At 50.5% G+C, this 25,565-nt stretch overlaps 1 protein-coding gene across 1 annotated transcript in view; it reads right to left on the reverse strand.

The window, feature by feature from the left end:
- Nucleotides 1-579: 579 nt before the first annotated feature.
- The window catches only part of HRH2 (histamine receptor H2), a 79,195-nt gene continuing 54,209 nt past the window's right edge, over nt 580-25,565 (reverse strand). The window contains exon 3 of the mRNA XM_023259434.2: nt 580-881. Coding sequence (XP_023115202.2) covers nt 878-881 — 4 coding nt within the window. The 3' untranslated portion in view covers nt 580-877. The remainder of the gene's footprint in view (nt 882-25,565) is intronic.

Raw genomic sequence — 25,565 nt, forward strand, 5'->3', positions numbered from 1 at the left:
CAGAGAGGCTCCTGGAGGGGGTATGGTCAGCCAGGGCCTCCTGACCACTGCCTCATTTCCTTGCAAAAGGGATCAGGAAGATAGGAAAGATCACAGGCAAAGGTGAAGAAATGAGCGCTCGAGTCTTGCCTGCACTGCCCACTGGCTACAGGACTTTGGACAAGGGGCTTCCCCTCTCTGGACCTCCATTTCCACACATGTCAAATCGCAGGGTTGGACTAATTGATCCAACCTCAGGTTAGGTTGGACTAATCTAGAAGTCATTGTTATTTGCGTGCTTTGCATGGACTGGATTCTGCAGTAAGTGTATCACATAAATGATTTGTTTTTATTTTCCCACCAAATCTAAGTTTCTTTGGAGAATCCAACTGTCAATAAAGATCATATTAAATCTTAGGCCTATTGTGTATCTGAAAGTTGTTCTAGGCACACTTTTGTATATTTGCAGACATCAGCCTCTTGATAGAGAACAAGGAATTTCCAATTAGATACGCTATCAGTTAGGATTAGGTGTTGCTGTGTGTAATGGAAATCCCAAAAGTAACAGGGGCTTAAACACACAAAGATTTACTTTATTGCATAAATGTAGTGCAGTGCTGGTATGCGTGCTCCAGGAACTCATTAAGAACCCAGGCTCCTTCCATGTTTATGCTCTGCTGCACACATCTTCTGTCCTCAAGGTCACCACATGGCCCAAGAGGACTCCAGGAGCTCCAACCATCACAACTCCACTGGAAGCTCAAGGAAGAGGATGAGAGGAAAGGCTGAAAGGGCTGTACTTTGGCTGAGTCAATTCCCTTTAGGCAGTCTTCCTGGAATGCTTACAGTTTGCTTCCACTTGCACATCATTGGCCAGAACTCAGTCATGTGGTTACACCTACCTGCAAGGGGAGGATGGGAAATGTAGTCTTTTACCTGAGCACATTGCTACCCTGAATAAAATCTAGGTTTTGTTTGCAAGGAAGAATGGGGGAAGGAATACTGGTTGGCCAGTGGGAGTCCCTGTTGCAGATGCTTATGCGCAAAAGACTGTACGTATAATCACAAATCAGGCAGACCATTTTGCAGATGTATTAATGTAGCTATTTAACATAAAATACCAATGTCTGTATTAGTTAGGTTTCTTTTGATTGCAAGTGACAGAAGCCACATCTCAAACCGGCTTAAACAATAAGGACATTTATAACCCCACACATTTCACTTACAGAGATAGGGTTAGCTTCAGGGCTGGTTGATTCAGCAGCTCAACAAATATCACCAAACCCGGGGGCTGTCCATCTATCATTTGTCTTTTATTAGTGTTGGCTTTATCAGAGGCAACTGACTACAGTGGTTCCAAGAATTACATCCAGACTCAATAATACCCAGGCAAATACAAGGGACTATTATTTCCGGCGGCTCTCTCTTAGAAGCTACAAAATGTCCAGAAAAGTCTCTCATGCCTCAGTGGCCAGCATTTGTTTATAATCTACTCCTGGACAAACCATTGGCAAGGAGGAAGGGCGACTGGGCCACTGCTGGAGCTGGGATCAACTTCCATGAAGCTCATGGCTACCTGGGGGGGATAGTAGATACCTGAATAAAATTGGGGTTCTGTGAGTAGGGGACAAAGAGGAAGCATGCTGGTTGATAAGTGCTATCTCCATTTTGCAGCAAGGGGATTGAGGCTCAGAGAGGTGAAATAATCTGTTCAAGGTTAAACAGCCAGTGAGCAGCAGAGATAAAGCCTGAGCCAGGGAAAGTCATCCCAAATTTAACATGCTTGGCATCATGCTCTGCAACCAGAGAAGGGAGGGGTTTCAGAAGTCATCTGTATCAGTGCTTCCCAAACTTTAGCCATTTGGCCCCCACTTTTGTGATTTTCCCCATATTTATTTACACCTGCATGATGATATACTCAATATTTTTTTTTTAATTTTTTTTTTCAACGTTTATTTATTTTTGGGACAGAGAGAGACAGAGCATGAACGGGGGAGGGGCAGAGAGAGAGGGAGACACAGAATCGGAAACAGGCTCCAGGCTCTGAGCCATCAGCCCAGAGCCCGACGCGGGGCTCGAACTCCCGGACCGCGAGATCGTGACCTGGCTGAAGTCGGACGCTTAACCGACTGCGCCACCCAGGCGCCCCTCAATATTTTTTTTAATTTAACTAATATCGCCTTTATAATTTTTCTGAAAATACACTCATGATTTTTCCATCAACAGTTGCAGGACAAAAGCACTGACATAAATGAGAAACCAGTCTTGCTTGACAGAAATAGAAGATCAATCATCAAAAGGAATACAATGAAAACAACTCTCTTATCCTTTCTAGAGGGATACCATTACCTGACAAATTCCTGAATTCAAAGGGTGCTCTGTCCCTGTTAAGAGTAAATGACCAGGAGTGAGGAAAGCATTAAAGACTTACCAGCACCAAGCTGAAGCTCCCTTCTTGATGAAATAACGACTTAAAGAGAAGAGGGGAAAACAGCAATCCTTTCTCATGATGCAGTTCAATGCCGCGTAAGGCTCCTGAACTCATCCCACACACCATTCTTTGAGAAATCTTAACTTACATCAAAGCCCGAATGGTTTGTGACTGCCACATTACACATAACAACAAAATCTCAGAGCGTGTAACAGCAACACGCATTCATCCCAGAGATCTGTGGTTCAGTTGCCACTCAGCTGTTCTAGGTGAGAATTGGCTAGGTGACCCTTCTGTCTATCGGCAACAGGGTTGGCAGACTTTTTCCGTAAAAAGTCAGGGAGTGAAGAATGTTTTAGGCTTTGTGGATCCCACAGTCGCTGTTGCAGTGACTCAATGCTATCGTTGTGGTGTGACAGCAGCTCAGGCAAGATGTAAGGGTACAAGCAGGGCTGCGTTTCGTAAAACTTGGTGAATACCGAAATTGTAATTTCAGTAATTTTCACATGTCACGGAATAGGGTTCTTTGGATTTTTTTTCAACCAGTAACAAATGTAAAAACATTCTTAGCTCTAGGGCCAAACAAAAAACAAGTGATTGACCAGATCTGACCTGAGGAGCCCAGTTTGGTCATGCCAGTCTCCAACAACAACTGTCACTGCCCCTGCCAGGACTGGCTTCCGAGACGTGGGACCTGTGAAACTGCATGTGGTCCTGCGCAGGCATAGAAGGATGCGCTTGGTTGAATGCTCTGTTACAACCATCTTGAAATGATTCATAATTTTTGAATAAGGGACCCTGCATTTTCATTTTGCAGTGGAACCTACAAGTTATGTAGCCAGTCCCGGTGTCTTCTCATTCGAAGTGTGGAGACATGGAGAATCACACCCCCCAACAGTGGTCTCATGGGAACATGTTCTCCTTATGGTGATGGCAAGAGTGCTAGGAGCTGGGTGGAAGCATCTAGGTCTTTGAAGGCCTAGGCCTGAAACAGGCGGATTGTCACTTCTCACCTCCTGTTGGCTGAAGCAAGTCACCCGACTGAGCCCAAAGTCAAGAAAATGGGACACATTTTAATGTGAGGGGGACTCTAGTGTCCCCCTCTTTTAATGAGAGGGACTCTAATGTCACGTGACAAAGGGCTTGGAAACAGGAAGAGGTGATGACTTGGTGCCAATAAGGCCATCTATCACCAACTCCCTGAGAGTGTGTTAATCATTCTGGCCGTTTGCATACCACTAGCGTCAAATAACTCATTATCTGGTCCTCTTGTCTATCAGCTTTAATAGTCCTTTGATCCATCAGCCGAGGCAGAGGCAAGGACAGAAGACTTTTGTGGAGTTAGATTTCAGGGGGGAACAATACAGGAATAGTCTTTCTTCCCCCTCTATGGGATCAGAGCGACTGACAGCACAGTCAGTCCGTGACAGCTGAAGCCAGGGGCTAGAACTAGTTGGCATTTTGAATGTACAAGCCAGCGTGCCAATCTCCTCCTAAAGATTCAGCCAGCTAGCTCCCTTTCCTGGAAGCGTCCTCTTGGGCCCTCAGTGCCTTAGATAGCACCTTTGTGCCGAAAAACTGGAGAAGAAAAATGTCTGGCTCGCATTCTACTTGGTGGCTTCTTTCTAGGTTTTAAACACATAGGAATAAACAGAGTGGGTCTGCAAACATCCATCTGACTATATCATTCCTCAGCTTAAAGTCCTCTCCCGGCGCCCTCAGCCCAGCTTGGCTTCACATCACGGCTCTTTGTGACGTGGCCACAGCTGCCTACACAACTTCATTTCCTGCCACAGTCTACTCGCCATAAGCATCTAGACACACAGCACATCTGCCACCTCTAGGCCTTCGCACCCACTGTCACAATCTGGGAGGTCACCGGTGTGATAAGCCATCTCAAAGACTTTTAAACAAGGAGAGGAAAATTGTTGGCTCATGTAATGGAATATCCAGCGGTGGAGGGAGCTTGAGGCATGCAGAGGTACTTAAGTCATGCTGTTTAGAATATGCTTTCCTCTGTGTTGACTCCATTCTCAGGCAGACACTCCCCTCATGATGATCAGGGGTAGTAACTTCAGGAGGAAGGAAGAGTCTCTTGGGGCACCTGGGTGGTTCAGTCGGTTAAGCGTCCGACTTCGGCCCAGGTCATGACCATATGGCTCGTGAGTTCGAACCCTATGTTGGACTCTTGGCTGTTGGCACAGAGCCCGTTTCAGATCCTCTCTTCCCCCTGCTCTCTCTGCCCTTTCCCCGCTCATGTGCTTCCTCTCTCTCTCTCTCTCAAAAAAAAAAAAAAAAAAAAAAAAAAAAAGAAGTTAAAAAAAAAAAGAGTCTTTTCTAGATATTCCAGCAAAGGTCCCAGGGCTGACTCCCGTTGGCCGATTGGGGTCACGTGGCCAGCATTAAACCAATGGTTGTGGGGGCTGGGGTGTACCGATTGGCCAGGACTGGACCATAAGCCCATTCCTGCATCTGGGAGAGTGGCATTAGCTCCACCTAAACCACGGGGACCAAGAGTGGGGATTTCCCAGGGGAAAGTCAGGAGGTGGTTACCAAATGAAGTGTTGAACAGAGGCGGGGAAGCCAAGGCAACAGACGTCCCCACCCTCTGGTTCCTTTGCCTGAAATGCTTCCCTCCTCTCTGCCTGGCAGACTCAAACTAATCTTTCTGGCTCCACCTCCAGTGTCATTCTTCCTGTAGACCCCTCACCCCACCCTAGAGTAAGCCCCCCCTTTCTCTGTGCTTCCTTCCCTCCCATCATTCAGTGCTAGGCTGCCAGGGGTCTCTTGGGGCCACCCGCTTCTGGAAAATGTCGATGAACTTTGCCAAACTCCCCCATTTCAGAGCCCGTGCCAGTTCACACCTTCCCTGATTTCCACATGCCCTTGGCTTTCCTCCTTGTGACACTCAGCTTCCACATCTGTGTGCACCGCCTCAGGTTGGCTACAGGTGTGCACATCTTGATACCCTCCCCATCTCAACAACAACAACAACAACAACAACAACAACATCTCATTACCTTTGTGACTTTGTAAGTTTCATAGCTTGACTGAGACCTGAGGGTGACAGAGGAATCCCATGGCTCCCCAACTAGCCCCGCCCCTTCTAAGAACACCCTTCTCCCCAGGGTGGCTCCCCCACTGGGCACAACCTTGACTCTTCCTATCCCCCCTGCAAGACACTGACCTGCCAGTCTGGTCTGCAGCGACCCTCCCCCGCTTCCTTGCTCCCCACTCTTCCCGATTCTGCTGAATATTTGACGTCACGGCAACTCCAGAGTCTGTTTAATCTCTCCCCTCTCAGCAGCATCTGAGCTCCTTGAGGGCAGGGCTGTGTTCAGGTCATTTCTGCCCCTCAGGTGCCTAAGACAGGGCATGGCACCGAGTAGGGGCTCAGTGGAGGCTAAATCCAAAACTACGTTCAACAAAAGGCTGCATTTAAAAAAAAAATCAGCAAGGATTTCTTTGGCCTCTGCGGGAAGCGCAGAGAGTGTGGGTGAGTGATGATTTCAGCAGAAATGCCACAGGACGCACGGGTTCTCCATTATTTATGGGACTAAGGAGGCATGTTCCCAGAGCGCTGCGATCTATTCTGAAGATGTCTGGGCAGAATGTGAGTGACTTTGTTCCCTAGAGTCCCTGCAACCCTACTCTGCAGCTACCAGACAGGGGGGCTTTCACCTTCTTCTTGCAGCAATAAAGAAGTGTCTGGGGACTCAGTGCTGCTCCTGCCTTGTTGTTGTTGCCCAATGTGCGGGCAAGGATGGCGAGATGAGAGCAGGACAGCCTCTGGGAACAGAGGGGTCTGGGTTCAAGTCTTGCTCTGCCCTGGATCACTGTATGTTTCTGCCTCGCTGGGCTGCAGTGTTCTCATCTGTGCTATGGAGGCCAGGGCTACGTCCCTGCCAGGGGCCTGGGTGCATTCAGCGAAGCAGTAACCTGTAGGCTTACAGCCTGACGCTGCGTGCTCACAGCAGGCTCTCATTCAATGGCGGTCCCAGCTAAACTAGGTCCAGCTTGACCCTGTGTGGCTCTGAGTTCCTGAAGTCTCCCATCAGGTGGAGTTTGTGGATGGATTTTTTAAAAAGATTTATGAAGCATTTGCTTTCCATTAGAACCGGTGGGTAGAGAGGCTGTGTAATTATTTGCAAGGGATTTCTTATTTATAGAAGGAAAAGTTGAAGGATTTCTAGACGAGGCTATCAGCGCTTTTCTCAAGAGCAGAGGGAGTATGTAAGTTCCGAGCACAGGGGAGTTGTGCTGGTCCTGGAGACACAGGGTGTTCTGTCTTAGGGCATGTGCAGACTCTACAATCAGATGGACTTGAATTTTCCCCTTGTACTTGGTGACCCAGAAGTGGTTGGGGAGGGAGGTAGCCTCGTCTTCATTGGTGCTGGCCCTGATTTTCACAATGGATTTCCACTTCTGGAAGCCTTCTATGATGTTCCGATGGTGACCACCAGTGACTGTGATCACAGCGCTATCCTAGGGTCTGGTATTCCTCAGGTGCTTAATAAATGCTTCCTGAGTGAATTATTTGATGAGCAGATAGCCCTGGACTCGGGGTGAGATGAAGCTCGGTGCCAATTTTATGTGGCCTTGGCTGAGTGTCTATTTCCTCTGAACACCAATCTCTGCATTTGTGAAAGTGGGTATAAAACCACTACTTAGGCTGGGTTTTTGAGGATGGAATGGATCAGGTCAGGAGAAGCACCTAGCACATAGTTAGCACTCAATCCGTGATGGTTTCTCCCTCTGAGTGCCCAGATGCCTTCTTCAGAATTTCAGCAGTCTCCATTCCCCTCCCCCCCCACCTTTATTCTTTCCTAAATAAATAATTCTCTCTTTAAGTACTGCCTTCTAGATAAATAAAACTCTCTTATTTAATTTGATTGTTTTCCTGCTTGTTTAATTACTACCATTAAGACGTTAATGCTTTCTTGTATTTTTGTTTTTCATGGCAAATGTGATATTTTAGCTCCACTTGGGGTTGTTTTATTTGTCAAGTTTCTGCTGTTGCGAGTATCAGAAGCCGGATTCAAAGGGGGACTTGAGAAAAGAGGGGCACTTACTGGTTTTTGTAATTAAATCTCCCAAGGGGTTGCTTTAGCCAGAACAAGGCTGCCCGCAGACGATCAGATGGTGTACCAGGATACAATGTCCAGTTCTTGGCTCTGCTCTCCTGTGCCACGCTTACTCTGGGGCAGCCTTGGCCTCTGTCCTTTCCTCCCAACGGCATCGTTGAAAGACCTCTCCCATGGGGCGCCAGGGTGGCGCAGTCAGTTAAGCGTCCGACTTCAGCCAGGTCATGATCTCGCGGTCCGGGAGTTCAAGCCCCGCGTCGGGCTCTGGGCTGATGGCTCGGAGCCTGGAGCCTGTTTCCGATTCTGTGTCTCCCTCTCTCTCTGCCCCTCCCCCGTTCATGCTCTGTCTCTCTCTGTCCCAAAAATAAATAAAAAACGTTGAAAAAAAAATTTAAAAAAAAAAAAAAAAAGGAAGACCTCTCCCTTCCCACTAGAGACACCAAGACCCTTGGGACTTGGGTCCAAACACTGCACCGGGGGGACTAGCCAGCCCTGCTGGGCTCCATGCCTGGAGCTGGGGGTGGGGATTTGGTCCCATCCAAATCTCCTGGGCTGAGAGAGGCAACGGGTGGGTCCCACACGAAAACCAGGGTGGATTCTGCTATCTGAGGCAGGGGACACCGGGAAGGATTATTATCATTTCTGTTTTACAGGTGAAGAAACAACCAATGCCCACCACTGTTCTATTAGCAGCAAATTCAACCCCCTCTAATAAGCTTATTTCCTCTGAGAATTCGGATCTGGGTATCTCAGAGTCAACCTCAAAGACCCTTGTGGGACCACGTTGTTTGGGTCAACTTCTAGGTATGTCCAGGGCCACATCTGGAGCCTGGTGGCAGAGGTACTGGCGTGGAGAGCCAAAGAAGGTTGAGGTTGGCCTTCGTCATGGCCCCTTGTCAAGCCACCCCCCCCCCCCCCCGCCCCTTGATGATCTTGTGCAGGTCCGCATCCTGGACCTTCATTTCTTCATCTGTGAAATGGAAACAAACAACGCCATCCTCCCAGAGATGTTTGGGGGATTCTCTGAGGTGATGAGCACTTAGTAAGCGCTCAGTGAATGCAGAGCTGGCGGTGAACCTGTGCCACCTTAGGCGAGTCCCTCAGCTGTTAGAGCCTGAGCATCCTTGTCTGCAAACTGGATGATGATAATCTCCCATCCTGGGCTGGGCATGCAGGAGGCACTTAGTAAGAGGTCGGAGACTGAGATTCTGCAGCCTATAAATTCCTACCAGGCACCAGGCATTTTCACCAACGTGATCTTGCTGTTACTAAGTCCCCTGCTATTTAGATGAGGAAACGGAGGCTCAGAGAGGCAGACTTACTCTTCACACGGCTGAGGGGCAGACCAGGCTTTAACCCATGTCCTTACCACTGTTCCAGCTGCTTCCCTGAGGAACTGGGGGGCTGCTTCCATATGTAGCACTCAGCCCTCAGGGCCTGGCTAAGAAGTCACCTCTCCTGTGTCTCCCCAGGGCTCCCCAGTCTGGGTGAGCACTCTCCTTGGTTTTCCCCAGCTCCCTAGGTCCCCATCACAGCTCTTCCTCCCTGGCAGTGCTACTGTCTGTGTGTCTGTCTGCCTCCACTGGACCAGGGACCAGGCCCGATATGCTGGCCCCCGGTGTGCTGCTGGGAGTGACAATGGAGTCCCTAAGTTTGGACACAATGGCATGGTGGAAAAAGGGCTTCTGGCCTCACCCACAGTTCTCCCTGCTGGACCTTGAGAGGAGTCGAGAGCTTCCCTGAGCCTCAGTCTCCTCCTCCCTTCTAGCTGTGTGGTGGTCAGGATAGAAGAAGTGCGACAGCAGCTGACATTATTTGAGGACTTACTCATTTCATTCATTTCTGCTGACAATCCTTTAAGGCAGAGACAAGGATCATGCACGTCTTACAGGTAAGAAATAGACTGAGAGACGAGAACTGATTTGCCCAGGGTTGCACAGCCGGAGCCTACAGCATGCACAGTGGGGACTCATAAGTGGTGTCTATAATAACAATAAGGGTTCGTGGAATAAGGGGATGGGGGCTCTCTTGACCCCCCTGCCGCTGTGCCATCATGGGCCTCGTGGCCCTTGTTACATACCGAGCTTGGCCAGGCTGTGTACCCACGCAGCTTGCTGGGCTGCGCTGGCTGGGGAGGAGAGCCTGGCTCATACACACCAGGTCTGGGAGTAGCTTCTGGAAGGTGGGTGGTTTGCGGCAGAACAGAGGCCTCGCCTAGCCTCCCTGAGAAGCATCGTCAAGTCTGATGCTCTGATCTGGAAAACGCACTGCACCCCTGCAGCACCCCACATTTTCATTGCACCTTCCTCTCAGCAGCGACATCTTCCTTCTGTGGGAAGAGCTGTAGCAGCCACACGTGTTCTCTTCAGAGGCAGCCTCGATGGTGCTACAATGTTTACAGTGCGTGTTCCCATCGAGGAGGGGCTGAGAGAGGTGTGGCATGAGGTGGCACGGGACCCCATGTCAGAGACTCCCCAGGAAAACAGCTAGAGATACTTGGAATATAAGGGAGAGGTCTGTGGAAATGTGGGTATCAATGGTAGGGGACCCAAGAGACTGTTCTCCTGCACAGCCAGTGAGTGTTGGGGCTGAGGCCAGCACTGGAAAGTTGGGGGGTCAAGGCCAGAGGGAGAGGTACTCTGTCAGCTTTCCCAGAGGGCTGGAGAGAAGTAAGTTTAGAGGGCAGACCTGGATCCACCGTCCAGCAAGAGAATGATTTGCCAGAGAAGTGGTGAGCTTCCTGTGTCTGGAGGTATTCAAGTTTTAGCATTTTGAGCTCCTAAAGGGAGATTTTTTATGGGGTAAAAAAAAAGTAGCCCAAATATCTTAGAGTTCAGCTGAGGAGGAGTCAGTCCTATAGGAGAGAAGTGTGAAGAAAGCCTTCAAAGATCATAAAGTTTGTTGATGGATGGCAGTGGTCCTCAACCCTGGCTGTGCATCAGATCAGAATCCGAGAATCAGATCAGAATCAGAGGTATGGAAGGATTAGGGCACCGGGATCTTCAAGGAGGCTTCCTGATTCTCTGTGTCCGGGGGAAATGACTGATGATCTGACTGCTGCTCTGTTGGGGATGGCCTTGGCCTTGTAGAGAAGACCTCAGGGTGAGAAGCTCTGAGCTGGCTTTTGGGGCCCTGTCAAGGACAGGGCGCTGCAAACCTTGGCGAAGGACCAATAAAGCTTTTCTTTCCCTGTTCTCGAGGATGGCAGCTGTTGACTCTCCTGTAGCTTAGCATCTGGTCCTTCCAGATTGGTGGAAGGTCATGTCCCAGCAGATGTAAGTGACCAGAGGGCAGACAGGCAGCTCATCCCAAAGGCTGAAAGGACAAGGAAGGTCAAGGGGGCAGTGGGAAGGCACTTGGCTGAGGCGGCCAACTGGAGAGCTTGGAATCCTATGGGGAGCATTCTAGGTAGGGGCAGGTGAGCTGGGAGTGTGGAGAATCAGGGATGGCTTCCTTGGAGAGGTGGGGTGAAACAGTCTTGAAGGATGGGGAAGCCTGGGGAAAGGGAGAGGGACATTGCAGGCGGTCCCTAAGCCTGAGGCTAGTGCCGGAGACTGGATTTATCAGTACCTATTTGGTTGCAACTTCTAGAAATGGAATGGAACCCAAATAGATTTTTTTTTTCGTTCATGTAATTGAGAAGTCCAGAGTTGGCTTCAGGCATAGCCAGATCCATATTCTCAAACAATGTCATCATCTCTTTCCATTACTCAAATCTGCTTTCCCCATGTGTGTATTGCCTCAGGGGGATTCTCCCAAAGATAGCCACCATAGCACTTCTTCCCCGATAGCTCTGTAATAAGTTCCAAGAACAGTCATTGCCCTGGCTTGGGCCGTGCCTAGCCCCGAACCTGGCAATGGACGGCTCTGGTGGGCTTCGACAGGGTCATGGCCCAAACCCTGGGTTAACAATGTGCAGAAGTATTTCCACAAGGAAATGAAGTTAAGAGCCTTGAGACAAGGGGACAATCCTGGATTATCCAGGAGGGTTCCATAGAATCACAAGTATCCTTACGCGTGAGAGGGAAGCGGGAGAGGCAGAGGAGGGGCTGTGAGGGCAGAAGTAGAGATTGGAGGGATGCAGTTGCCGGCTGGGGGCCATGAGCCAAGGGATGCAGGTGGCCTCTAGCAGTTGGAAAAGCAAGTAAACAGATTCCCCTCTGGAGTTTTCCTGAGACCCATCTTGGACTTCTGACCTCTAGACTGGTCAGTGATATATCTGTGACGTTGTAAGCCAGTAAATTTGTGGTCATTTGTTACAGCGGCCAGAGGAAACGAATACACCCCTTAGTACTTGACATCTCACGTTCTGGATATCTTGCTCTGCACTGGCCTCCCTCCATCACCAAGAGAGAGTCATCTCCCAGGGGCTCACTGCTGAAGGAGGGCTGGGGTTCGGGTCTGTTCCTCTCAACCAGCCCCGCCCCACCTGGCAGGTTGCCCCAGGCTCAGATTGGCCACTGCCTGGGACTTACTCTGAACCCTTCCTCCTCCATCAGGACAGTGCCTACAGCTGACTGGCCTCAGTGTAAACATCACCCGCCCCCCAAGAAGTCTTCCATGTACAACTTCAACACCTTAAAACCCCCCTGCCTTGCACACTCTTCATCAGCTCGAACCACACTGGGGTGGAATTGTACGGTTCTGGTCTCTCCATTAGGCTGTGAGCTCACTGAGGACACGCATCAGTGTCTGATTCATCAGTCACTGCCTCCCCTCACAGGGCCTGCGCATAGTAGGTGCTCAGTAAACATGTGTTGAATGAATGAATGACCATATGTGCGCCACTAGGCATGAGGGGTGGGTCAGAGAAAACCCCTCCCAAACATGGAGCTGGACTTGACTCCTGGCCGTTTCCCCCAAAACCCATTTTCTCTTCTTCCTGGTTCTTGCCTCCCTTGTAAGTTAGATGTGGCCATGTGCTGAGTACTGAGTCCTGGCTGGTTGGAGGTGAGGTTTTTGAAGTATGTCCTTCTCATTGTCTCCCCTTCCCAAGGCTGGCAAGAGAGGCGGACAAAACTACAAATGGCGAAGCCTCTCCCTGATCCTGATGAAGAGGAAACCCCCAATGACTAGGAATACAGGCTCAGGTCTGTCGTATGAAGAAGCAACCAATTCAGACGTGTCGAGCCCTTATTCAGTTTGGAGCTACATTTCCGCAGCTTGTATTACTCAAATTAATACAGAAATTGGTACCTTGAAGTGAAGGTGTTGCCATAACAACATATGTGGCATGGTCTGGGATTGGGCAGTGGGTGGGGAGGACGCAGCACTCACAGGCGGGAAAGCTGGGGACCCCTGGTACGCAGTTGAGAACATCTAATGAATCGTTGCCCGAAATGGAAGAGGAAAAGAGCCTGACAGCTAGAGTGCATTTGTTCCTTTTTGCTGCCCACAGCAAGATACTACCAGAAAGCCACATGCTCAGGCAACAACTGTCCCGGCTGCAGGCTGAAATGAGACAGAACTCGGAAACGTAGGGCCCCTCTGGATGGGTTGGGTTTTCCTGACTTGGACTATTGCTCGAGCAAGAAATAGACTCCTACTGGGTGCGAGTGTTCCCAGGCCTCTGGGGCTATTTCTGCAGCAGCTGGCATGACCCTAACTACACAGGTAGCCTCGGTAAGTACCGCCCTTAGGTGTAGACAGGGGCCCAGACACACACTTTGGCTGAGTCTCTGATGGCAGGAATGGGTGCGTGGACCGCCCCTCCCCGCCGCCCAGGATGGCTCACGCAGGACTCTGTGGCATGGGTCTGCAAGCAGAGGGCTGGACCCAGGTGGCTACGGGATTCCCAATGAGCCAGTCTGCAAAATGCAGGGAGACATAAAGGGCTCTGTTACCCCCAGATAAAAAGAAAAGGGCTTTTGCCACTGAAAAGTAAAATTAGTTCCCGGGTTCTACAATGTACAAAGTTCTCCCACATGTGTTGCCTCATGTGATGCACCAAACCTATGAGGAAGGTGTTACTTTTTTCAGAGGAAGACACTGAAACTTCAGGATTAATGACTTGCTTAGGGTCACACAGCTAATGAGCAAAAGAGCTAATTCAAGGTCAGCTTCCCATCTCTAGAAGTTTGCTGTTTAATGACTGAGAGAAGGGACCTCTTTATTACTGGGGTCTGGTGAGTGTGTGTGTGTGTGTGTGTGTGGTCAATGACCGTGGGGTCTTTGCGTCTCTGTAGGCCTCAGGGACCCACGTACTTGAATTCTGCTGAACAGAGGGACTATGGAGGACAGGGAAGCTTGCCCAGAACAATCTTCACTGATGATACAACTGAGGCCCAGAGAAGCCGGGCAAGCTGAGATGAGCTCCCAGGACTTGTATCTGAACTGAAGGCTTCTCTCTGTCACTCACTCACTCTGCCCTGCCCTCCAAGGGTCTTGCCTCCTTGGCCGGCTCTCTCACACTCTGAAGGAGGAACCTCAGTCTCACCTGCTCCACCCACACACGGCCACCTTCCCATGCTCTGTGCTGCAAGGCTGGGCTCTGGGAACTGCAGGGGAGTTCCGGGGACTGGAGTCCCAGCCTGGACTTGCTGTATTGGATTGGGTCACGGACCTGATGGCCATTGGCCATCCAGCGTCCCTGCCCCCTTCACTGGGGGATTTGCCCTTCGTGCACTGTGGGTGGGGCTGTCCTGGGGCTATCCAGCCAGGTGGCTATGTTCTCCAGACCAGGCCAATGAAAGGCATGGCCTTTCTCCAGGAGTTTTGAATCATAGGAAGAGACTATTAGAGATCATTCATTGCAGTGGTGGCAACCTGGCAGAGAGGAGTGTCCCCCACCGCCCCCCCCCCGACCCCTGAGCGGCTCTGACATTTGCTGAGCTCAGTCCTCTGGCTTTCGTTTCATTTGGGGAGCTACCTGACATCCTTCCAGTAGATGAAGTTCCCTCACGTCAGGGTTTAGGGCTTGCAGCCAAGTACTGTTGATGATGCTGACAGAAACCCAAGTGGATAGTAGGAAAGGAAGTGTTCTCTAAAGCCTTCCTTAGAGCAACACAGTGTGCATTAATTGAGCACCGACTGTGTGTTAGCCCTTGTGCTGGGCACTGGGGTTCCAGAGAGGTTCTGATCTCCTTCACAGCCTGGAGGAGCTCACGGTTCGTGGCAGGGGAAGGAGACAGCAGAGGGACAGAAACCAGTGTCGGCACGCCGCTCGGCCGTGTCTCCCACGTAATAAACTCCCAGCTGCTAATTCAATTGGCACCCAGGAGGGTTTGCTCCTGCTTCCTCTCATTTCCCTTAAAAAAATCAATAAGCTGCTCATAATGTCTTTAATAAAGACTAAATCAGAGCATTTATAACCTTATTATAGGGTTGGCATTTTCAACATCTTCCCCCGCAGCTGAAGTCCAGTTCATGTGGCATCATCTGGGAATCAGACAGTGGACCGAGACAATGGCTTATGATGAATTAACCAATAACCAACCTGAATTTGGCAGTTTACCATTTTCAGAGACTCCCACGGGCATCACATCAACCCTGCAGGTTAGAAGACTCGCTCAGAGATGGAAAGGAGCCTGCCAACATTCACACAGCTAGGATGGAAATGGTAGAGCTGGGGTTTGATCCTGGATCCGCCTGACTCCTCGGCCCTGGCTTTCTGCTGTAAAGAGTGCGGATGAATAGCTGGAGCTCTGGGAGCCGCAGGATGGTGGGGCTGGGTGGAGATCCTTTCGGCAAGCAGAAGGCTTAGGGAAGGGCAATTACTTGCAAGGTGCTGTTAGATAAGCATCCATGTTCCCACACTGCCCCCTGGTGGACTCCTTGAGCCTGGCCTCCGGGCTGTTGGAGGGTTTAGCTGGGAGTTTCAGGCTGATTGCGTCTGTGAGGGGGTTTGGGGAGACCTTCCTGGTGGAATAGCTCTGCTTTTGCACAGCTGAACGTTGAAGCCTTCCAGAAGAGATAAGAGATGTTCATGTATTTACTTGATTGTGGGAAAAGTGTTCATTCATTGATTCAACCTATCTCCAGAGACACCTGCATGCCCGGGCCAAACAAAATGCTGACGATTTGGCACTCCCCTTGCCGGCAGGGAGGCCCCAGCCTCATGGAAGGGTCAGGCCCACAGGTAGATACTTATGACGCAGGGTGATGTGGGCACTGTGAAGCCATGCCTAGGGCATCCTGGGAACCCTAACCTGGGCAGGAATGGGGAGTGGTGGGAGGGGCCAGGGAAAGGCTGGTCAAAGAAGGTAACAGGTCAGGTGAGTGTGCTGGGTAGCTGAGGTCAGAAGGGTACAGAGGAAGCAGCAAGCGGCCGTGTGGCCAATGGCCCAAAGCTTCAGGGACCCTCACTTTCAGGGCTCTGACTTCATCATTTTGCATTCATCATTTTGTGTTCTTTTCCTTCAGGACCCACCCCAAGTTGTGTGAGCTTCAGGGGCTCCACCTTATCTGGTTTTGCCAAAGGAGGAGCCAAAGCAGGGGTACCCCAGGGTCGTGGAGCAGGCAGACCAGGCCAGGCAGGCCAGAGCCCTGGGGAGCTTGGGGCAGCAGGGGAGCAGAGGAGGGATGAAATGATAGAGGCAGAGAGCGGCAGGTTGGCTCAACTAAGAAATTCAGCTCTGTCCTGAGGGCAATAGGGTCCTATTAAAAGGTGCTCAGCGGGAGAGTGGCCAGGCTCCCCCTGAGTTAGAAAGGTTTTGACAGAATAGCGAGTTCTCCCACCGCGACCCCCAGACCCTGGCAGAGGGACGCCAGCCATGGTTCCTGGGCTTTGGCAGAGCTGGCCCTGGCCCTCCAGCAGTGCTGTTCTCCCCAGCGACAGGCGAGGAGTCTCTGGGCCAGGAGGAGGTGCCCGCCTAGAGCCCACCAGCAGTCCCCCTTCCAGAACGCACACCTTGGGGAGCTGGGACCTAACCCCAGGATCTGTGTAGGCCTCGCCCCGGCTCCAGGCTCCAGAGGGTGGATGACGGTGTGTGCCTGGCTAGGTCCAAGGACAGCTGTTTGGGGGGTGTGGAGTGGGAGTTGGAGGGTGCCTGATGGAGGGTGGCAGGCAGCTGGAGCTGCTGCAGAGTAGGGGAGGACACTGCCTCAGTGGTCTCTCTTCGTTGCCTTCATTTCCTCCGCGGAGATACATGAGCACCTGCTGGGTGCTGGGGGCTGAGCTCACCAGGCCAGACCCAGCTGGTTTCCTGGGCCAGATGTGCTGCGCAGGCTGGGATGCAGCTGGCGGGAGGTGCCAGGAATGGGAACTGCAGGTAGGTAGTAGAATCCAGAGGCTGGCAGCTGCACGCAGGCGTGAGTGTGTTCTTCGAGGAGCCAGGCTGAGGACCAACACTGGGTCAGACAGGGGAGACAGTGGTATGCCAATGCGTGCCTGGTATAGTGACACGTGGGGGAGGGAAGGGCAAGGGAGAGGACTAAGACCCAGATGCCAGTGCGAGGAGTCCTCAGTTCATATTTCTTGGCTCTTGGTATGTAGCACAGGAGTAGGTCAAGTGGCTTAAGAGTCCAGGGCTGGAGCAAAGATGCGAGGGGAGAGACCACTGTTGGGCCTGGGGAGCCTTATCTGGGGGTTGGGGGGGGGGGCAGATGGTGGCCTCTCTCTGGCAATCTGGTCTCTGGGACATGGTCCTGTTCTCTCCAGAATAAGATTCCCACCATGTCTGCAGCCCCAGGAGGCAGCAGGAGGCTCCCCAAAGGCGGGGAGGAGGCGCTTGTCTGGCCCAGCCTGGTAATTAGACCCTTCAATTGCAATTACTTTTGCAATTAGCTCAGCTGGTAATTGGAACTGGAGGTGGTAATTTCTGTCCTTCACAGAAGCTCCCTCTGAACTGAGCTTTGCTCATCTGTCCAGGGTGCAGGGTAGTGCTCTGGGGAACACTGGGCTCTTGGGTGGGAGCAACGTGCACACAACCCAGGGCTTGGCTCAGAGTGAAGCATTTGGCTTCTGCCAGACCCCTGGGATGGGAATTCTGGCCACACCAGGTGCGGGCTCGGTGCTCTGCCCTTGAACGTGGGCTGGCCTAGTGACTTGCTTCTTCTAACTAGTAGAATATGACAGAGGCAAGGGGCGTCACTTCCACGATAGGTGAGAAAAGATTGTGTCTTCTCGTTTGCTAACAGACTCTCTTTCCTGCCTCAGGTTTGCACGCTTTGAGGGAGTCAGCCGCCATGTGGGGGAGGCCTGGGCAGGAAGGAACAGAATGCTGCCAACAACCAGTGAGTGAGTCTGACAGCCAGTCCTTCCACAGTTGAGCCTTTGGATGAGACCTTGGGCTGATGCACTTTGATCACCGCCTCTCGAGAGACTGTGAAACAGAAATGCCAGCTAAGCCGATCCCAGGTTCCTGACCCTGGAAACTGTGAGATAATAAGTGGGGGTTGTTTTAAGCTGCTGAATTTTGGTCTAAGTTCTTATGCAGCAATAGGTAACTAGTACATGAACAAACTATTAAATTAAATATATTCTGTCCTTTGACCTTGACAAAGTATATTTTCAAACTACCTGAAAGGTCAGGTTCAAGTCTAGACTCTTTGGACTCCTTGGAGTTCTGCGCCAGAGCATGGTGGGAAGGGGAGAGCTGGAGTTGTGGCATGAGGCCATCCCACTTCTCTTCACACACATCCATCTCATACACCCCGGGTCTTGTACACGCCCAAGAGTTAAAACTCCGTATACCAACCCCTCCCCGCCAACAAATAACCACGTCTGGATCCAGCCATGCCCACACCATTGGCATGGTCTACCTCAAGGCGTTGGATCTAAGGGAAAGGCTCCTGCAGGCCCTAGAATTGGGCTTTAGCAGTGTTTGGCCAAGGAAATCCAGGGTCTCGAGTGTGGTTTCGAACGGGGGGAGGGTTGAGCTCCTGTTGGGCACATCCTATGAGGTACAGCTGGAGGTCCAGGGCAGAATTGTCTAAAGCTCAGGAACCAGAGCAGGGGCCCTTCTTGCCCGGGTTTGGGGGTGGTCCTGGGAGGGCCCCTTGTTCCAACCTTCGCAGACGGAGTGAGGTACCCCCAGGGATATGGCAGCACAAAAACAACGCTGGAGAGACAGGAAGGGATGGGGGAGATTAAATAATACCAGTTCAGGGTTTGTCAGGGCCCACTCTGTGCCGACCAAGCACTTGCCAGGCCCTGCCATCCAAGGATTTGAAGGACACAGCCTCTGCCTTCCCAGTTAGTAGGGGAGGACACACCTCAAAACAGACTCAGTCCTTCTCCCCAGGCATACAGATTCTTGAAAACCTATACACAGGAGAAATTCTGGTTCGACAGGCCTTCACTCAATTAGAATGGGTTGAGTACCTCTTACATGCCAGGAGCTGGGTATTAAACAGGAAGAGATTTATTAGCACAGGGGTTGTTAGGAAGCTCCTAGATCCTTGGCAGAACCAGATGCCCTCTGAAGCTCGTTCTGCCCATCAGCCTGGTGCTGCCTGAGACCACCGCTTTCTGCCTGGAGTGGATTTTTATTTTTTTTTATTTTTATTTTTATTTAAAAGAATTTTTTTTAACGTTATTTATTTTCAAGACAGAGCATGAACGGGGGAGGGGCAGAGAGAGAGGGAGACACAGAATCGGAAGCAGGCTCCGAGCCATCAGCCCAGAGCCCGACGCGGGGCTCGAACTCCCGGGCCGTGAGATCGTGACCTGAGCTGAAGTCGGACGCTTAACCGACTGAGCCACCCAGGCGCCCCCTGGAGTGGATTTTTAAATTGAAGGTGCTTGCTGCTTTTGATCAGGAAATCCCGTCACATGTCTGCACCCGAAGGGCAAAGAAGGCTGGGAAATGCAGATGTTTGCATTGGACACCGGGCAGGAGGAATTCACAACAGAGGAAACCCTGAACACGTGGGAGGGTGCTCACAGGTTTGGGCAGCCATGATTGACAGCTGCCTGCATTGCAACAGGAGCATGGAATGATAAGGAAGGACAAGTCGCATGGGAGCAAACCCAGCAGCGTTAACTCACCAACGCACAACAGCAAAGCCTTTACGCTTCCTCCTACTAACACGCCACTTGTCTTTGGAGACTACTGGTTTGAGGAAGAAGAATGGATCTGATCTCACCAAATAAAGGATTTTCAATTCCTTCCAATTCTTTTGCAAGTCCCAGCCTATTTCAATTTTGGGTAAATGTTTAAACAACCCCACGAATGAATGCGCGCTTTGGCTATTGTTGCAATTTATAACCTCCAGCTCAGGACTCCCTCCCACTTCTCACTGGGCTGGTATTCTCCCCCTATCTAGCTTTTGCCAGCATTATTGCCAAAAGAAAAAAGGTTGATTCCAGAATATAAAAAAAATAAATAAATAAGACTGCAAAATCAAAACCAATCAATGTTTATATTTAAACATATTCTACAAGCAGTAATATTATGCCAGCTGGTGAACTGCAGTTGAATTCAACACTAACAGAGTCATTTAAGGTGGGGTGTGAAAACATTTTAATGCATTGATAAGATATGGAGTCAATCCTCCCAGATTAGCATATCTGTACCGGAAGGACCTTCATCAAACATCAAACTACAGGATTTTTTTCAAACTTGGAACCTTAACCATCTTCATTTGGTGACATGTAAAACAGTTATCTACCTTAAAATTGTGGAGCTTTTGAAGCAAATATTTACTAGGTACCAAGTAGGTGCTGGGCCCTTTGATATATTATCTCATTCCACCCTGATTTGGTCCTTACACTAATGGTCACTTCCATTTTACAGATGGGGAAACCAAAGTACAAATGAACGAAGAACAGGCCCTAACGCTTCCTTAGAACTTGAACTGGAACCAGAATTCAGATGTTAGGGTTCTGAGGTCAAGAGAGGAGTGAGGGTCCTTCTCAGTAAAAGTCTCAAAACCTTGAGATCCAGTATGCATATTTGCTTTCTCCTCTTACCTTGGGTCAAAATATAACCCAACACTGTTTGTCAACAATGACATGGTGGGCCTGACCACAATTTCAGAGACGTGAGGACAGGAGCCTAAGCCCCACGCTGCGGCCACATGAGTGATTTTGATCTGGTTCAGAGTTTCTTGTGCTTGAAATAGGTAGTAATGCTATTTATAACCCCATTGTCCATGGTGGCTCAAAATCGCTATTTCTAGATTACCGAAATCAAAATTGGGAGAGTTAAAAAGATCATTTGGACAGGGAGATATGAATCCCTATTGAGAACTCTTCTTTGCCCCAAGGGGTTACCATGGATACAAACTGGTGAATTGATTGCTCAAAAAACAGCTCAAAACCAGAACATTCTCCGTATTTCTTGGTGTCATGTCCTCACAGCCTGCAGCCAGGAGTCGAAGAAACCAAAGTGGTTGGACGGCTGTTGCCACCAGGTAGTAGAAGAAGACTTCTATTAGTATGCTTTCCCATGAACTTTGGTGGATTGTGCAGAAGAGGAGATGGGTCTCTTGTTGCCCAGATCAATAGCTGACTTGTATCAAGGCCCTGGCCCACCACAGTGGTCCTACAGCATGACAGAGGACCACAGAGGCACAGTGCGTTGGTGATATACGGCAGGAATTTTGCCCACACTCTCCCACCACATCCTAGGGAGCCCAGATGGGCTTGTCAAGTGTATCTGGGCTTCTGTAGAGTTGACCCCATCAGAAGTAGGGCAGGTGGGACAGGCTACCAATCCAAGAGAACGTCCCCAGGTACATAACTATTTTTTATTTCCATTTTACACTTGGTGAAACTGACACACAGACCATGCCTTCCACTTTGTCTTGAGGGATTCCTAACATCAGAAATTGTGACCACTGAGGGGCGCCTGGGTGGCTCAGTCGGTTGAGCGTCCGACTTCGGCTCAGGCCATGATCTCACGGCTTGTGAGTTCGAGCCCCGCGTCGGGCTCTGGGCTGATGGCCCAGAGCCTGGAGCCTGCTTCCGATTCTGTGTCTCCCTCTCTCTCTGCCCCTAACCCACTGGCATTCTGTCTCTGTCTCTTTCAAAAATAAACAAACATTAAAAAAAAATAAAAAAAAAAAAGAAATTGTGACCACTGAGAATATACCATATTAAAAATAATTTTTAGGGGCGCCTGGGTGGCGCAGTCGGTTAAGCGTCCGGCTTCAGCCAGGTCACGATCTCGCAGGGTCTGTGAGTTCGAGCCCCGCGTCGGGCTCTGGGCTGATGGCTCAGAGCCTGGAGCCTGTTTCCGATTCTGTGTCTCCCTCTCTCTCTGACCCTCCCCCGTTCATGCTCTGTCTCTCTCTGTCCCAAAAATAAATAAACGTTGAAAAAAAAATTAAAAAAAAATAATTTTTATATAATCATGAGTTGAGCCGAAGCTATGGTTGACAAGCTATGGTAGACATCTAAAATGTATTTTGTAGCTATTTAGCTGAGCATCATTCATTTTTTAAGTTTACATTTTCTTATATTTTGGAAGCTCTGACTTGTTCTTTTGGTTCCCAAATCTCTCTGTAGGGTCTCAGAACAGCATGTGGTTCTAGTGTCTAATGGATGGAATAACCCTGCCAGCAGGGGGCACCCCTGCCCATTGCAGTGGTTAGAAAAACAAGATTTTTGTCAAAGCAGAATTTTCAAAAGATTAAAAACACAACTCATGCGAATGTATAGTCAACACGTAACAGAGTTTCATTGAACCCATTCGGGGGCGGCGGGGGGGGGGGCGGCGAGGAACAAGCAAGGTGGTAAAGTTAGCACAAAGAAGTATCTGAGAGACAACTCTACCTGGAAAGGAAGAACCTTGAAATAAGACTGCCAAGACACAAAACCGGTCAGTGTCCTACAGCACAATAAACCATAACCTCTGGCATTATCTTTTCTACGGAAGAGAAGTTACTTGCATTTCTACCGGGCCACAGGAAAATCATTTGCAACGATCAATCTTGTACAAATTAACATGTGGCTGCAGACTCTGGTCCCTGATCAATAATAAGTAGTCAGCAAAGGGACCCTTCCCCTAGAGAATCATCTAATACTGGCCACGCCTGCTAGCCACGCTCCAATATGACACTCGGAGGACACACCATCACCTCGAGCCCTATTTCCATGCTTTGGATACATTTTCTTAAGAATAGAAAAGATGTTCTCTGGGGCGAGTCCTGGCTGGGCTCAGGGCTGGATGTCGATGCATGGGTACCTGGGCAGGTAAATAGTTCGGCACCCCCTCCAGATCTATGTCTCTCAGTCTCTGTTCTACCCTTACTCAGTAGAACCAAGGGAAAAATGATTTTTCCGTAAGAACAACCAGATACAGAAAGAAAGTCACTCATTCACGTCTATGGTCCCAGCGAGTCAGTTCTGAAAATACTCAGCAAAACATTTCTCATTTTTTGGTGGTTATTATTCCTTCCTTAGGTTGCCTTTGGGAGTATCCAAATCCAATAACTAGTGGGGAGCATAGTAAAGAGTTTTAATTTTATATAAGACTTTTTTTTGTGTGTGAGCAACAGGAATGACTGGGTTTTAGAATTTCGTTGGGTGTCACTGTGGATGCCAAGCTTGCTCTGACCGCACACGTACACGCAAATTGTATGGAACGGGCAAGTGCATAGGGACTAAAAAGAGACCGGTGGTTGTCAAGGTGTCGGGGAGAGACCGCCAATGAAGTTTCTTTTGGGGATGGCGAAAATGTCCTGGATTCAGACAGTGGTGACGGTTGCACAACTTAGTGGATGTGCAAAAAGTGCTGCATGGTATACTTTGGCCATTGTGGGCGAATACCGTCTTTCACACCACCTATGTGACTTGGGCAGGCTGGCTTCCTCCCTGGGGACCCGGAGGAAGGTAAGACTTGGTAGCGCTCATGGAAAGCCTGGGGTGAGCCCAAGGAAAGCTTTGGGAATTTCTTCTAGTGAAATGTCCTGTCCTGCGCTCACCGGAGGTAGGGCATCTCTAGGGGGAATATTCTAACTTCTAGGGGATGGGAGAAGCCAAGGCATGATAGAAAAGACAGGTGGGATGGTGGGGCTGTAGGGAGACAGGCCTCTCCCCCCCCCCCCCCAGGGTCATTGGTGGGAGCTTGGATGATCTGTGCCTCTCTGAAGGGCTATTGGGCCACACGTAGAGTCCATTTCCAGAATTAGGAGGTATGTTAAACACACATGCACGCCTCCCCCCACCCCATACCACCACCACCACCACCAAAACTCACTTGCATATGTGCACAAGGAAATGTTGTCAGACGATCAGCGTGGTATTGTTTAAACAGCTAAAAATTAGAAATGACTCAAATGTTCATGGCTAGGGGGACACCACAGAACACCCTCTGGTAGTTAGCAACAATGAAGGAGCTCTTTATGGGCTAATGTGGTTGACCCTTGGAGACACATTGCTGAATTCAGCTCCTACGGCGGAGTATGGCGTTTATGTTAAAGCAAACAAAACTGAACCAAACACCATGCAGCAGACTGGGTAGCAGAGGTTGCATCAGGGAGAATTGCTAGGGGGAAGGAGGGAGAAGGGTGGTCAAAGGGACTCTGGGTTTCTCTGGAATGTTACAATTTTGAAGACAAGCGGGTCTGGGTTGGAGCCTCAGCTGTGTCACTTACTTGGGTTTTTAACTGCTCACTTTGTGTCCCTCTTCAGGCCCCAGCTGGTGGGGATGTGAATCTCTACCTGGCAGGGCTGACTGGTGGAAGAAATGAGCTGGCGTCTGCGGAGGGGCTGACATAGTGTCTGGGCACAAGAAGGGACTCATAAATGTCAGCTGAAAGATGATAGGGTCGTCTGGGAGCCACACAGAGCCTGCAGGTCCCTCTGGGACACTGTTTCCTCGGGAATCCTGCCAGGACCACTGGGCACATGAGAGCCCCGGTAATGCCCCAGCAATGAGGGCTGTGGTCCAGCCAGGCTTGCACAGCGGCATCTCAGGGCATGAGAGGCACGTTGTGCTGTGTGACCCTGAGCGGGGAGGTTGGGGATGTGGCACGGACACCTGCAGTGACCTCCAAAACTAACAGATTATGAACCCTTTAGAGCTACCAGCTGGGTGAAAGGAAGCTTCTCCCAGCCACTCTTCAGACTGTTAGTGACCACGGAAGGCTCCTGAAATGTCCCTGGAAAGCTTGGAATTCTGGGAGGTATGTGTCCTTGGCCATTATTTCCTGCTTGGGTGGCCTGGAAAGAGCTCTCTCAGATGGACAGCGGAGATGGTAAATTCTCCCTCAAAGCTCCAGCTGCAGTCGGGTCAGCAAAGGTGAACCGCTGGCTATGCAGCCGAGATGGGATTCCAAACGGATTCCCACAGTCTCGGCTCTGAGCGCTCCCTCCTCCCACCCACCGCGCTTCTCACCTGCGTTTAAGCACAGCCTGGCCCACGTGCCCCAGGAGCGCATCCCTTCAGAAGGTCACGGCTGCCGCGGCCATGTCCTCCCCACACTCCGCTCTCTGCACCTTCCACCAGGCCTTGGTCATCCCGGCACTGGCCCCCGTGTCCCACTCCTTCCATGGTTCCTTGGTGATTTTAGGTTCAAGCCAGTCTCCCTGGAGGGCGGGGAAGGTCTGTTCCTTTGGGCTCCCAGCATGGAGTCTATGGCCTGCAGGAGAGCCTGTGATAGATCCTCGTAAAACGCTACAGTCCGTCCTCACTGGCAGGGGCTGCTCCCTCAGCTCGAGCCTGACCTTTCCATAACACACACGGCATCGTTTTAGCCTCTCTTGATGAAGACCCTTCCAAGCCATGCCATGACTCCTGTGCCCAGTGCAGCCGCCTTGGGGGGCCTCCCCGCGGTCAGCCCTTCCAGATGCCCTGATCTCCTCTTCCTCCCGCCGCCCCCCACCTCTTTGCCTAGTTAGCAATAATGGTTTAGCTTCTCTCCAGCTCCCTGTTGGTGGAACCTAAGCTGGTTGGAATAGGATGCCGGAAATTGCGATTCCCAGGCTTCCAGCCCTGGCCGGTTGCCTATGCGGTGCCCCACTATTCGTCACACCCACTAGTACAGTTCGGGGGACACGTCCCTGTCATCTTCTTCCATCTACACAAACTGCTTAACACCATCTATTGGCTCCATTTGCCACTCTCATCTTTCCCAATCCCCCTTAGCACATCTTGGTCTTTTCTCCCCTGAGGAAACCCACATAACAACCCATTCTGAGCCAATCACTTCCCGTGAGCTTTGGCTGAGCTGACGCGGAATCC

The sequence above is a fragment of the Felis catus genome, chromosome A1 (assembly GCF_018350175.1).
Source record: "Felis catus isolate Fca126 chromosome A1, F.catus_Fca126_mat1.0, whole genome shotgun sequence".
Taxonomy (NCBI): Eukaryota; Metazoa; Chordata; class Mammalia; order Carnivora; family Felidae; genus Felis; species Felis catus.